The sequence below is a fragment of the Fusarium falciforme genome, chromosome 3 (genome assembly GCF_026873545.1).
Source record: "Fusarium falciforme chromosome 3, complete sequence".
NCBI lineage: Eukaryota > Fungi > Ascomycota > Sordariomycetes > Hypocreales > Nectriaceae > Fusarium > Fusarium falciforme.
In genome coordinates, this window is record NC_070546.1 from 1,486,713 (window position 1) to 1,499,673 (window position 12,961).

The 12,961-nt window shown below is 50.4% G+C and overlaps 5 protein-coding genes across 5 annotated transcripts; 3 read left to right on the forward strand and 2 right to left on the reverse strand.

Annotated features, from left to right (window-relative positions):
• Positions 1 to 330: 330 nt before the first annotated feature.
• NCS54_00379400 (Hypothetical protein) lies at positions 331 to 1,005 on the forward strand (the record flags this gene model as incomplete). Its single annotated transcript, XM_053149351.1, has 1 exon — positions 331 to 1,005. The coding sequence occupies one exon, from the start codon at positions 331 to 333 to the stop codon at positions 1,003 to 1,005; it is 675 nt and encodes a 224-aa protein (XP_053005326.1).
• A 3,866-nt stretch (positions 1,006 to 4,871) lies between these two features.
• On the forward strand, positions 4,872 to 5,465 carry NCS54_00379500 (Cupin-2 domain-containing protein; the record flags this gene model as incomplete). Its single annotated transcript, XM_053149352.1, has 1 exon — positions 4,872 to 5,465. The coding sequence occupies exon 1, from the start codon at positions 4,965 to 4,967 to the stop codon at positions 5,463 to 5,465; it is 501 nt and encodes a 166-aa protein (XP_053005327.1). The 5' UTR covers positions 4,872 to 4,964.
• A 49-nt stretch (positions 5,466 to 5,514) lies between these two features.
• On the reverse strand, positions 5,515 to 6,802 carry NCS54_00379600 (Hypothetical protein; the record flags this gene model as incomplete). The annotated part of the gene is made up of 3 exons (XM_053149353.1): positions 5,515 to 6,270; positions 6,322 to 6,456; positions 6,509 to 6,802. The coding sequence occupies 3 exons, from the start codon at positions 6,800 to 6,802 to the stop codon at positions 5,515 to 5,517; spliced, it is 1,185 nt and encodes a 394-aa protein (XP_053005328.1).
• A 997-nt stretch (positions 6,803 to 7,799) lies between these two features.
• Positions 7,800 to 9,107, forward strand: NCS54_00379700 (Hypothetical protein; the record flags this gene model as incomplete). The annotated part of the gene is made up of 1 exon (XM_053149354.1): positions 7,800 to 9,107. The coding sequence occupies one exon, from the start codon at positions 7,800 to 7,802 to the stop codon at positions 9,105 to 9,107; it is 1,308 nt and encodes a 435-aa protein (XP_053005329.1).
• Positions 9,108 to 9,523: 416 nt separating this feature from the next.
• NCS54_00379800 (Histone acetyltransferase) lies at positions 9,524 to 12,867 on the reverse strand (the record flags this gene model as incomplete). Its single annotated transcript, XM_053149355.1, has 3 exons — positions 9,524 to 12,081; positions 12,131 to 12,178; positions 12,228 to 12,867. The coding sequence occupies 3 exons, from the start codon at positions 12,865 to 12,867 to the stop codon at positions 9,524 to 9,526; spliced, it is 3,246 nt and encodes a 1,081-aa protein (XP_053005330.1).
• Positions 12,868 to 12,961: the final 94 nt, after the last annotated feature.

Consider the following 12,961-nt stretch of genomic DNA (forward strand, 5'->3'; position numbering starts at 1 on the left):
AATAGGAAATACTAGCCACAACTACGTCACGGCCGGCCGGGCCGCGTCTAAAAGACCCTTACCCTACCGGCCGGACCAAGCCGCGTCGACAACATCTCAAGCGGCAGTTGCAAGAGAAATTTGTTCCTGTTTCAATAGTTTTTTTTTTGGTATTATAATTCATTGTGCTCGTGTTGATAGTGAAAGATTAAAGGTTCAACTATTGGTGCTGGTTTGAGAGAAAAACTAGGTGATTGGGCATCAATTCCACTTTCATAGCTTCACGTTCCAGTTTCCATCCATGACTGTTACCATCAACCGCATGCACAACATCCGAAACAAAAGATCGACATGTCCAGGCCAAAGAACTGGCCTGATGGCTTCCCTTACCTCCATGCTCCGCTCCACGACAAGAGCTTGAGCCCGGCCCATATACAGTCTCTCCGCACCAAGCCTTCCAGCGACCTCCCAGTTATCCCATCCTCCTCTACTGCAACCCCTTGTCCTCTTGTCAGAATCCAACCCATCACCAACCCTTCGCATCCAGCCAACGGCCAGAGCGGTCTCTTTGCAGCGCAAAATCTAGCACCGGGTAGCTTCATCCTCGCGTACCTTGGGCGCGTGCACTCTGGCGCCGCCTCTTCAACGGAGAGTGACTACGATCTATGGCTGGACCGTGAAGCGGATGCCGCGGTGGACGCTGCACGTGAGGGCAACGAAGGGCGCTACGTGAACGATTATCGAGGCGTGGGTGAAAGAGCGAATGCCGAGTTTCGCACGGTGTGGTGTGAACGCTGGGGTGAGCTCTGTGTTGGAGTTTGGGTTCTAGGGAGTGGGAAGAAGAAGAAGGGGGCGGGGGGTATTCGAAAGGGAGAAGAGATCCTGGTCAGTTATGGGAAAGGATTTTGGGGAGAAAGAAGGGTAGAGGAGTATGAGTATGAGAATTATGAGCAATATGAGCAACACGGTGAGAGAAAGGTAGATGAGGAGGCCAAAGTCGATGGGAATGAAGAGTCAGCATCGTGATAGCAACTCGTGGTGTTGGAGACTAACTACCAACAATTACCTTTGCTTTAGGCAGAATAACACTCAATAACTCAATAAAAAATCTTCCTGTATCGTGAATGAACCTTGAGTGACTCAGAACCATGTTTTGATAGTAGTCATATTGACTTCTCCGTTGCATTTTGAATCTCGAGCCGCGTGTTTGTTGATAGATAATGGACATATAAGGACTTCTTCTCTGCAATATGGTCGACCAAGAATCTCATCTCCGCACCCAAATCTCAACTCTACTCTCAGCACCAACAAATCTTCAACCTTCAACAATCACTCATCATGATGGTTCAAGGCTATGACTCGGGGCTCATGACCCCAATGATGCCCATCGTGAAGGCTTCTCAGCTAAACGCAACTGTAGTATGCTGTGAGCTTCTCCCTGTCTCTGGTTCTTGTCTCTGTCTAACTTGTACAGTGATGCTTCTGGATTACATCCTACTCATTGTTGTGCCCTTGTTCTTCATGCTTGGGGCCTGCATCTGCAATGATCCAGTTTATCCAAGCTATGTTTTTAGTAAGGCGAATTGTTCACCCCTCCAAGGTTTATCTACTGATCATTCTCAGATTTCCCTCATCCCATTCACCCGGCTCAAAAAGCCCACGAGAGAGATCTCTACCGCGCCCTGGCTCTCTTCTGGCCCACGGGTCTCGTATGCGCTTGGCTTGCGGTTCGCCAAGTTTGCCGTGACCAGAAGGGCGACTTGATGGCGCAGCTGACACCAGTATTCCTGGGGTTTTGCATCTGCTTCATCACGTACCGAATTTCTTTCATTAAAATTGATTCCAATGAACAACAGCTGGTACTTTTGGACGACAATGACTTGGCTTCGGACCGAAAGGAAGCCACAACTGTTGGGAGGCGGGGTCTGGGGGGAATAGAGTGCGTTTGAGCACACCGTGGCTTGTTGTTCTCTTTTGCACCATCTTGGTAATATCCTGTTGTATGTCAAGGTTAAGGTGTAGAGTCCGAATTCCTGTCAGAATGAAAATTGGTGTCTTTTGCTGCATAGATGCCTATCAGGGCGTGCGAATAAGAGCCTATCTGCCAGGAACTACGAAATCATCATAAAAGCACTAGACTATGCTCCCCTGAGTATATGCATAAGAGCATCATAAATAGTAAATAGTTAGTACAGGTATGACCAATCTCTCTACTCTTTGCGTGTCCCAAGGACCCGAGTCTTGATTGCGTCTATTTCTCCTCCATATGGCTTCTCCGTCGTCCCTTGCATTCCCGCTCACGAGTAGACCATCTGAGATTATCAATCTCTTTTTGAAGGCATTCCTCGTAATAGTCCGCGTTCCTTCTTATGCTAAAAGTGGTAATGTATATCGAGAGACCAGCCAGGCCAAACCCCGCGCTGAAGGCGATTCGATCAGATCGTGACATTCCATCTCCATAGTTGAGGCAAACTGCAGCATAGGAAGTGAGGTATCCAGCGTACGGGACGATGAAATAGAGGTATTCTCGCATCTCTATCCTTTCGTAATACTCTTGAAGTCTAGCATCTGTCACATCAAGGTCAGGTAAGCTGGGTACTGCGCTGAACGGCTTGTCATCCTCACCCGGGTCCCTGTGGGTACGGAGCTTCTTAAGGGCTTGTTCAATGCGATATCTGCCGCCAAGAATCGAAAAGAAGTTGGAAAGCGGCATCAAGGCCACCACTCCAAGGAGCATGATGACCACTAGATGTAGTTAGCCAGATCGGGCTTTGGCATCAATATGTGTGAGTGCAGCTCATACTGAAAGCGCCATCCTCGCTTCTCACTTCGCAGGTAGTGTTTGGTGGCATGTTTGTTCAAGTGTTTTGGGAGAAAGTTGCAGGAGGAAAGACCAGAAAGGAGACCTACAGGCATGTTTAACCTCGAGATGTAAAAGTAATTCCTTAAGACGAAGAAATAGAAGGTGATTTGTCCTTTGCATTAGAATTTTCACACTTACGGCGTGATTCCGTCCAAGTTTTTCGGCCGTACCCCTTTGTGCCCATTCACAAACTCAGCAGCATGACGAGCTCTTTTTGTGGAAGTTTCTTCATCAAGTATTCAATTCCCCCTTACAATTACCTTGAGCTCATCAATTTCTTTGTCCTCGACATCATCATGAAAGAACACTCGCCTTACTCTCCTCAAGCAAGCACATTCACACATCAAGATGTTGCCCTCTGAACCAGCACTAGAAGCACCCTTTCAAACCAACAAGGTTCCTACAGCGGCCTGTAAGCACTCTACCCTTTCGTTGACCAATCTAGAATTATGAACTAACGTTTAGTGTCCAGACTGCCTCAGCTTTGGCATCCTATTCGTGCTCTTGTCAATCGGCCTACTGAATTTGGCACCGGATCCAGACGAAGTGCGACGACAAAATGAGGAAAATAGAGAATACTTTTAGAACAACCTGTTTTCTTCTTTTTCTGCTTTGCTCTAATTAGGCTCACGATTTCTCTGAGTCAGGGGCTGTGTTGTCATCCAATCTTGAAGATGGCTCTCAAAGATATCATGTTGCTTGCCGCACTGGTCTCTCTGGCCTTGCAGAACCTCACATGGGACGACAAGAACAATCATTCTCTTTTACGCGGTTACCTATAGTGTGCTTGTTCACGCGCAACTGTTCAAGACGCTACGTGATGTTGATGACACGACTGTAAGAGACAAAGTCAGTTGGAAGCCTCGGTGCAATTCTTCAGTGTTGTTGTCACTTGTTATAGATATGGCTGCCTGTGCTGCGCCTGAACTCAATAAAAACCTGCCATGGCCTACTTGATACGTCGTTGTGTCCTCATGGCCCATTCACGTCCCCTGCTGCCCATCTTCAACTCTCTCCACCCGCACATCTAGAACTCTTCAACTCTTTAACACTACTGTCTTTCACGATCTCCACCAATATCAAAATGCAGCCTTTTTCAGTCGGTTCAGCCATGCCTATGAATTCTGTCAATGCACTCCTCCACCTGCTTTATTCCACGATATGGGTAGGATCGCAATTCGTCTTCTTGCACTATGAAAACAACCGCCATAAGAATATTGCCCAAGGTACAGCATGCTCTTCCAAAACTTGACGGTGCTCCACTGACATGTTCCGTCTTGCAGCCGAAACGGACAGATATAGACGGTACAAAAGCAACTTTGACGCCGTGTTCGAGGCGAGCCAGTTCCTCGTCTACTTTGTTGCCATCAATTTGCTCGTCGCAAACGTCCTCTTCACCCGCGACTGCATCGACACGTCCAAGATCTTGAAGTTTCAATACTGCTTGAATCTGATGGGCTTAACGCAAATAGCTTTCGCTTTGTGCCTTCATGCACTCACAACTGTCTATCGGAAGAGATCGGAATCAAACAAGACCTCACCAAGAGGCCGAGAAAAGAAGTCGGAGGACGGCTGAGTTCTTTTGCCAGACAGCTGGGTCATGGTGTAGTGAGGTCCCTGTCAGCAGTGATAGGACTCGTCTCAAAGACCTCTTTGCTTTATAACATAGTAATAAGATGATACAATAAATTAATCCAATACTTTATATCTCTTTTGTTTATTATCATACTACATTATCTTTTTAGCTGCCTATTGGTAGGGATATGCTGACCCGTGCCGAGCACCGAGCGACTTGCTGATCGTCCACTCATGTTTGGTGAAGCTCGTGCCCATTTCCGAATTGGGAAAGCAACGCGAGCAACCCTGTACCATCATCCATCGAGTTGAAGATGATGGCGAAGCATGATGACAACGTAAACCTCGCGATTCCGAAAGACCGAGTTGTGTAGAAAATGTGTATAAATATGGCTTGTCTTTCTTTCAATTGGAGTTTCTTTCTCCTTTTAACCCATCGCTCATGACTTCAACTCTTAGAGTATTATCTTTCTACTCAACTCCAACTTGCACACGCTTTTATCATACCAATAAACCATCTCAACTCCAACACATCTATTCCTCCATCATGAGTGCTCAATCCGCAACCACTCGTGTCGTACGAACTACCCATGCGGAAGATGGTACCTCTGTCTTTTCCTCCGACACTCACATCACGCCCTACGCACCCTTTGGCCCCCAAGCCAGTGTCTTCAACATCTTTGACACACGTCAATACATCCCAGCCAACAACACTGACGCAATCCCTTCCTTTGCCGACACTCTTCCGCGGTGCCCACCAAAAGGTGCCATATTTTGCATGACGCAGATCCAGCCCGGCGGTAGCGCGCCCATGCACCGCACCCAGAGCCTCGACTACCTCGTCGTCATGTCAGGCGAAATCGTGCTGGTGCTCGACGGCGGAGAGGAGAAGACTGTGAGAGAGGGAGAACTTATTGTTCAGCAGGGTGTGAACCATCAGTGGATTAACCGTGGGGATGTGCCTTGCAAGATTGTCTGTGTCATGGTGGGTGCGGAAAAGGTCGCGTTGAAAGACGGAACAACTTTCGAGGAGACTGTATTTAAATGAAGGGGAGGCATACGACGAAGGTTTAGAGTATTCTAGAATATGATAATAGCTATATTGCCGAAAGATGACCCAACTCCGACTTTATACCTGTACACTCTCGGATTCTATCAAAAACCAACTGTGCACTCGTCTTCTGTGACTCTGTCGCCAACCCATCAGGACTTTTAATAATCTTGATGGGCCAAAGCAACAGATAGGCGCCCACGGCTTGCCAGCGAGGAGGTTTCAATTCATCAGTCCAATACCGTCCTAACTGATCGACATCCCCAAAGGACTGAGGGACCGACGACAGAACCTCGCCTGCTAGAGACTGAATGATGTCTATAGATCCTTGTATTAGAATCGAGTCAACGGACTCTTTTGTATAACCTAGCAAAGAGGCTCTGCGTAAGCAAGCCACAAGCTTTTGGTGGAGGATGATCCGAGCTGTTCGGTGGTAGTTCCACTCATAAGCCATCCATATATCCGGATGAAGCTGAACTGTTTCCGGGAACCAGACTACTTTCTTCTTGGTACCCGAGATATCGGCCCTAGTGATGGTACGGAATGCCCACTCAGGCTTAGCACGCCAGAGGGCAGCCTCCTTATCTAGGCGCAGCATCTCATCAACTAACCCACGGAGCTGATCGCCTGTGAGAACATCGGAATCGAGAGACTGAAGCAGGTTATTTGCTCTTTGGCATAGATCTGTGATCGCCAGACCATCCTTTTCTAGTCGCACAGAAGAAATGTCTTCATTTAGTGCCTCGAGCCAGTCATGGGATTCTGGAAGAGGGCTCAATTGTTTGGCGAGCTGTTGCTTTTGCTGCCCACCAGTTAGTATATCATATCTAGGCATATCAAGACCAAAACTCACCAACCGATGATGTGCTAAGCGGAATAGACCCCATCCACGAGGGTCGTGGAACTGTTCATGGCCACGGAGTCGTAGAATGTGTGCCATGCCTTGAACATGGGACCCAGACAAGGAGGAGTCAGGCATGAACAAAGACTGTCTCCCGAGTTAGACTTGAGATTAATGATGTACATATATGTGCTCTGACCTCGAATATATCCAAGATGACTACGGCCATTAGGTCGTAATCATCCGGGGCTTTGTCCTTCTCAGCCAAAGACTGTCCAAGTGCGTTTAGTGCTTTGCCATAGCACTCTAGCGACCTTCCGACCAACTCCTCAGAGGACTGTTCCCGTGAGAGATCAGCAAACGCACATGCCTGAACGGCCCAGCGTAGCGCGTAGCGACCCTCTACATTGACTTCCTTGAACAAACAAGGGAGATGCTGCAGGAAGCCTGGGGAGGACGACTCGTTACATGGGAATAGCACGTATTTGTCCATGAATAAGCTTGCAGCTCTGTCTTCGTCCGAAGGAGTTTTGATCGATGATGGGTCTTTGAGCCATGGAAACGCGGAAGAGAGATTCAAGGATGTTCTCGAGGTGAAGGAGCTCTCAGACGCTCGCTCAAGCGACCGGCTCCTGGTCCGTCGACTGGGCGGAGATGAAGTTGAGGCAGTAGAAATGGAAGCGGTTTGACTCTTTTGAACGACTTTTTCCGTCTCATGCTGAAACATGAGATCGCCCTCTTCTCTGTACCCAACGCAGAGTTCATTGCGAGCTATGCAACGTTGACACGAGGGACGGCCGCGATCACACTAATGTTGATGGTCAGATGAGACGTCTGTCTAGGTACTTGTATATGGGAGTTTTCACCTTGACTCGCCGTTGACGGCACCGTAGACAACCTCTACTGCGATGAGACATGGCTTCGTAGCCGTCTTACATGTAGATGAAAGGTCCAAGTTGCCCCGCCAGGTGAAGCTGACGTGCGCTAGTAGATCTCGCCCGAGATTTAGGATAGCTTCGATATCCAACTGACGATAGAAGACACCTAATTCGGACAGATGGACTATTGGCTTGGGCTTTCCTATTGTTCATTACCTGGTAGGGCCCGGACTTCTGGCTGTATTATTGGAACAAAGAAATCGAGACAAAGGTCCCTTGGTGCATCACAAAGCAATGCCTAGGTCGAAACTCACCAATGCCCAGGTCGCTGAACACGCTTCTTATCCATAATAGATAGATGAACAATTGGAAAAGTTTCTAAGAATGGGATCCATAAGAAACTAAGGTTGTGGTATAAATATCTTCTCCGGTACTTCACTTCACAACCTCTGCTCTGCGAACCGATTTGTCCACACTCGGCCACAACTCATAGTGACTGGCTTGTCAAGACTGCAGGAACTGTTATCTAGATAACTACTGGCTGGCTGCCTTCGATAACACTTGTATCTTTCGACTCGAGAGTTACCTGTCTGTCGTCCAAGAAACTTCACAATGCCTACTCACGCATACTATGGATCCTGCCGCATCTCAAAGCGGCCTCCAACCTGGCGGAGCCGCAACAACCGCCGCAACGGTACCGATAGCTGGACTCCGAGCAGGGATGAGAGGGATGAGAGGGAGGACTACAAGGACGGCAGAGACAGGCAAGATGACTACAGAGACCGTAGAGGTGAGCGAGAGAGCTACAGGGACACCAGAAACAGGCAAGATGGCCACAGAGATCGTAGAGGTGAGCGGGAGGACCACAGAGGCGCCAGAGATGAGGGGGAAGACTTGGTGCACAACAACTACGGCCGTGTCAGCAACAACTACAACATCAACATCAGATCCTTTGGCGACAACGACCGGAGCAGGCACTGGAACGGCAACGTCCTGCGAGATCGCAACTTCAACACCTATGTCCGCAACAGACCTCGACGGGACCGGTTCGATAACAAAAGGTACTCCCCTGCATCAAGCAGCTGTCAAAGTTCTAGGAGTTCCTCGTTTTCATCAAGGACTTGTTCGTGGGTTTCTTCTGAGTCGAATACCGGCTCGTTCTCTGATCGGCCTGTTGATTCCATCGAAACCCCACGAGAGGGTGAGGATGCTGATGAGACAGGAAGAAGAGAACGTGACGATGGAGACGATGAATACTATGGCGCTCGTCAAGCTTACCGCGACATTAGCAGAGGTGATGTAGTTCACGGCCACATGCGCCCGACTGACCGGGTGTGCGAAGAGAGCGAGCTCAGGCTCGGTACCATCATCTCTACAGCCATTCACAACCAGGCTCGCGAGAACACGGTGTCGATCGAGGAGTTCAACAAGTCCCTCTCCGGCTTCGGCATCGTCTACTCCAAGTACCGCAAGCTGATAGTCGTGGAAGAGTGGGCCCAGCACGTCGTCTGCATACCGCTGTACTCGTACAACGGCCGAGGCCTCGCAGGCCGAGAGGCTCTGGCCTGCGAATACTTTGACGTGCGTGACGTGGACGACCCGGACCCGGAGAGGAGGGACACGTTCTGTACCCTTATGGCAGTTCGTGATAAGGACTGGCCTAGGGAGAACACCTTTATCGAGGGCCGCACCGTGGCCAAGGTGACCGAGAAGATCACTTTCTACAGGACTGACAGGTGCTCGATCGAGGGTAGGATTGATCAGGAGAGCCTCAGCACACTGATCCCGCCTTACCTCAAGTCGTCAACCAACCCGCTAGCCAAGTTCTTGTCCCGTAGCCAAACTGGCAGCCCAACGAGTAACCGAACTGATAGTCCAACTGATGACGCAGCAGACGCCAAGGAGGAAGGGGAGGTATAATGCTACCCGCTTCCACTGCTCACTAGATAGATAGATACTTGCTCACGAAAGCATCGGCAAAGCAGTTAGCCCCTTGCTATACGGATGGTGGAATGGTCACCAGCACTCAAAGGTAATGTCGCGAGCTTTTGACGAAACCAAGCTGCCTTGCCAAAACAAAACACTGACTAGATCAGATTTCCTTTGTCTGTACTACAAAATACACCACTATTCTCCATACATCGCAAACCTCCATGACGTGACTCCTGGGCCTTTTATTCTCTAAAGTGAATCGATATCAGTCCGCTCGCTACAAGAAAATACCCCATGACCTCAAGACCCTAGCTAACTAACTAAGTAGCCCCCAATCCGCGCCTAATCCTCCATGGTATAGTACAGCCATAATCCCAATTCCCCGTGCCCTCGCTGATAATCGTTCAAACATCTTCTCCTTCGGCGTCGACGTCACCCTCCTCGTCCTCGTGGTGTTCACCATCCGTCGCTGCTTCAGCGCCGTTGGGCTCAACAGCGTCTCCCTTGGCCGGAGCACCGTTTGTCTTGGTAGAGACCACGACCGAGTCCTCCGCTGGCTCTTCTCCCGTCGCCTCCTGCTCTGCATCGTTGCCTTCCGTGATGGGTAGCAGCTTGGTTTGCTTCTCCAACCACCCAGGCGGTAGACCAGGACCACTATCAGCGTTTCCGTAGTCTGATTTCTTGGTCCCCTTTGGCCAGCGGCCGGGTCCACGGCCCGTCCCACCAGTTTTTCGTTTTGAGGCGCTCTTGGGCCGAGAGGATGACGAAGGTCGGTGGCTCTTACCGTTGCGTTTGGGCCTTGAAGCGCTGCTGACAGTTCGAGGTGCTGATGGCCGGCTGGCGCTCTGCCGCGAACGATCTCGCCGACCACCAGGGACAGCGGGGAAGACCTCAAACCGGCTGAGAGGAATATCTTTGTATGGCAAAACCCAAGCTGGTGGCCCATCTTCTACTGTCTCTCCCATCTCAATGTCCTTTGGTGATCCAGGCTGCTTCTCCTGATCTGGATCAACCTCTTCAATGGACTGAACTGGGGTTGATGCAGCTTCGCCGTTCACCAGAGGGTGCTCCCCATTTGTATCTGCATCGGGTACACTCTTGCCCTCTCCATTTGTAGTTGGTTGGCTCTCGGTGCCAACCGTGTCGACTCCTTCATCAACCTTGGCTTCATCGTCCTCTCTCGGCGCGATGGTGTTGATGGGTGGGCCGAGCTCGAAATTGACCGCATTGCTGCGACCCATGACGTACGGCGTCCAGACGAGAGCTTCTGGCTTCAGTTGTACGTAACCCTTTGCCTCCCACTTGTCGACGTATTGTCGACAGTAGTCCACATCCACTCTGAACGCATACAGCTTCGTCTGTGGATCTCTGACTAGAGCCCTGAGGCCTTCCAAGGCGGAGATGACATCGTCTGGGGTCATGCCCGTGTCGTCGGATATCCGCTTGATACTGAGTCCCTCGCTCTTGTGGTTGCCGGTTTCCATGACTTTCAAGAAATAGCGGCAGAGAATTAAACGCCAGTAGTTTCTGTACGACACCAAGCCCATATCAGATAGAGGCTTCTCAGGAGAGCCCGTCTTTTCCTCGACCTTGGTAAGTAAGTATGAAAAGTCAATGAGGAGGTTGCCGTAGCCTTTGCGCTGATGTATTGGTAATGTCAAGATACACGAGACATTATTCTGGCTGCTGGCTCTCTTCTCTTTCGAAAAGTATCCCACAAAGTGATACCCGGTGTCGTTGTATTCGCATAGAACGTAGAAGAGAAAGGGCTCAACGTCATAGTACAACGTTTTCGAGCCCAGGAAGAGCTTGGCAAGAAGGCACAGGTTCTGGCAGTACACAGGGTTCTTGCGGCCGTCGACCTCAAAGACAGACACCGACTTGTGACGGTAGATCTCATCTCCTGGCGGGTGCTTAGCTGGACACTTGAGCTTGTGCCTCCAGGCGACGTAGTCCGAGTTCATGTACTTGAGACAGAACTCGCAGATGTAGAGCACACGGTTCCGACTGTATTCAGCTGGATACGGCGCAGCATACCACGTGTCAATCTCCCAGCCGCCAAACTCGATGCATTCGATCTGGCTGGCATTCTCGCTCGACTTCTTGTGCTTTCGAACTGGCATGTCAGCATCTGCCTGCATGGCGAGGACCCGTGCTCTCCATTCATCCTCGGCCTTTTTGTTGGCGTCGTCAAACTTCCGACGATCTTCAGGTGCTGGAAGAGTCTTGGAGGTGTCGGCTTCCGCCTCGGTTAGGATTCCGCCGTATGGCTTGCCCTTCATCTCGTCCGTCTCCCGGTCAAAGAAGGAATAAAATGGTTGTGAGTAGTTGTCTGATGTGAAAGGTGTTGGGAGGGCGATTATCGGGGTAGGGATAGGATTAGCTCTGGGCGTGGCTGCTGGTCGGTGCGACGAAGGTCTGGCAGCACTGCCGGGCGGTCGCCTGTCGCGCTTTTTGCGAGAAAGTATTTCCTTAAGGTTTCCGGGTCTGACCTGGATCTTCAGGACAAGTGATGTGCGTGTACGTTTCTCCATAGTGACGGGAGGGGGCCGCGTGACTTTGAGACGAAGCGTGCGAGAAGGGTTGTGTCGACTTGGCTCGGCGCTTCCATTGCGCGTTGTACCTTCATGTGAAGACGTTGGTTCGTTCGACTGATTACGTCGTCGCTTTCTTAACGATATGACATTATCGTCATCTTCGAGTGACGATGACTTTCGTTTTCTCAATGTGCGAGTCTCGTCCACAGGCTCCTCCGGTAGAGCTTCATCATCGATTTGAGAAGTCAGGGGCTCGTCATCTGCGTCTGGTTCAAACCGTACTTCTCCAGAATGATCTGGAACATCGGATTGTTGGGAGGGGAGCCCCATGTCGTGATTGACACTTTGATCGTCCATATCTTCATCGTGCTCTTCAACGTCGGAATCCCTATGATAGCATTCGGGGCACTTCCAATTCTCGGGGGCTGCGCTGGTTAGTGGCGAGACCAGAAGATGGGCGTTGCAGATACTCACTGTTATCCTCATTCATTGCTGCAGCGTCGCGGGCGCATTGCTGATGTGCTGTGATTCATTAACACGAGAGCTCTTCGTCACAGCACGGGAGCCTTACCATTTACGCCACAACCTGCGCATGCCAGGTATACTTCAAACTCCTCGCTTGGGTCTTCATCTTCGCCCTGCTTGCAGAACGTGCAGTTGTTAGATGGTCCCGCTTCCTCGTCATCGTCCTCATCTTCGTCAGCTTCCCCAGCATCTTCCCACGGAGCATCCTCGTCGGACTCTTCATCGAGCGCACTCGGTGACTCTGATCTTTCACTGTCGCTCGCATCTTCATCATGCTCTTCACCCGGCTGGATCTTGACGTCGCCCACTCCCTCGTCTTCGTCGTATTCTTCTCCCTCCGCATCTACATCCTCTTCCTCCTCCTCCTCCTCCTCTTCGTCTTGGTGGGTTTCCGCTTGTGTTATTTCGTGGGTGTTATTGGCAGATATTTGTTGATCCAGGAGAAAGTCGTTGTCCTCTTCGCCCTCGGCATCGATGTCGAGTTCCTCGCCAGAAGCGTCGCGATCGCTCAACTCAGCATCGTCCATGTTTCCGGTAGCGCCTCCAGCGCCCATATTGGCATCAAGTGCGTCGGACGTCATCGCATTCATCGTCGGGATATCACCCGCTGTCTCGTATTCGGCGTCTTCGTCGGAAACCATTACACTTTGTTGAAGCTCTTCCTCCATCACTTGCGCGCTTGTCATAGCTATCCCCGCAACCCAGAAAAGAATTCCCAGTGGCGAGAGCCTAGATATTGCATATCGATCGTTCTGGGAGCGCTGCGACTGTTTTCTCGCG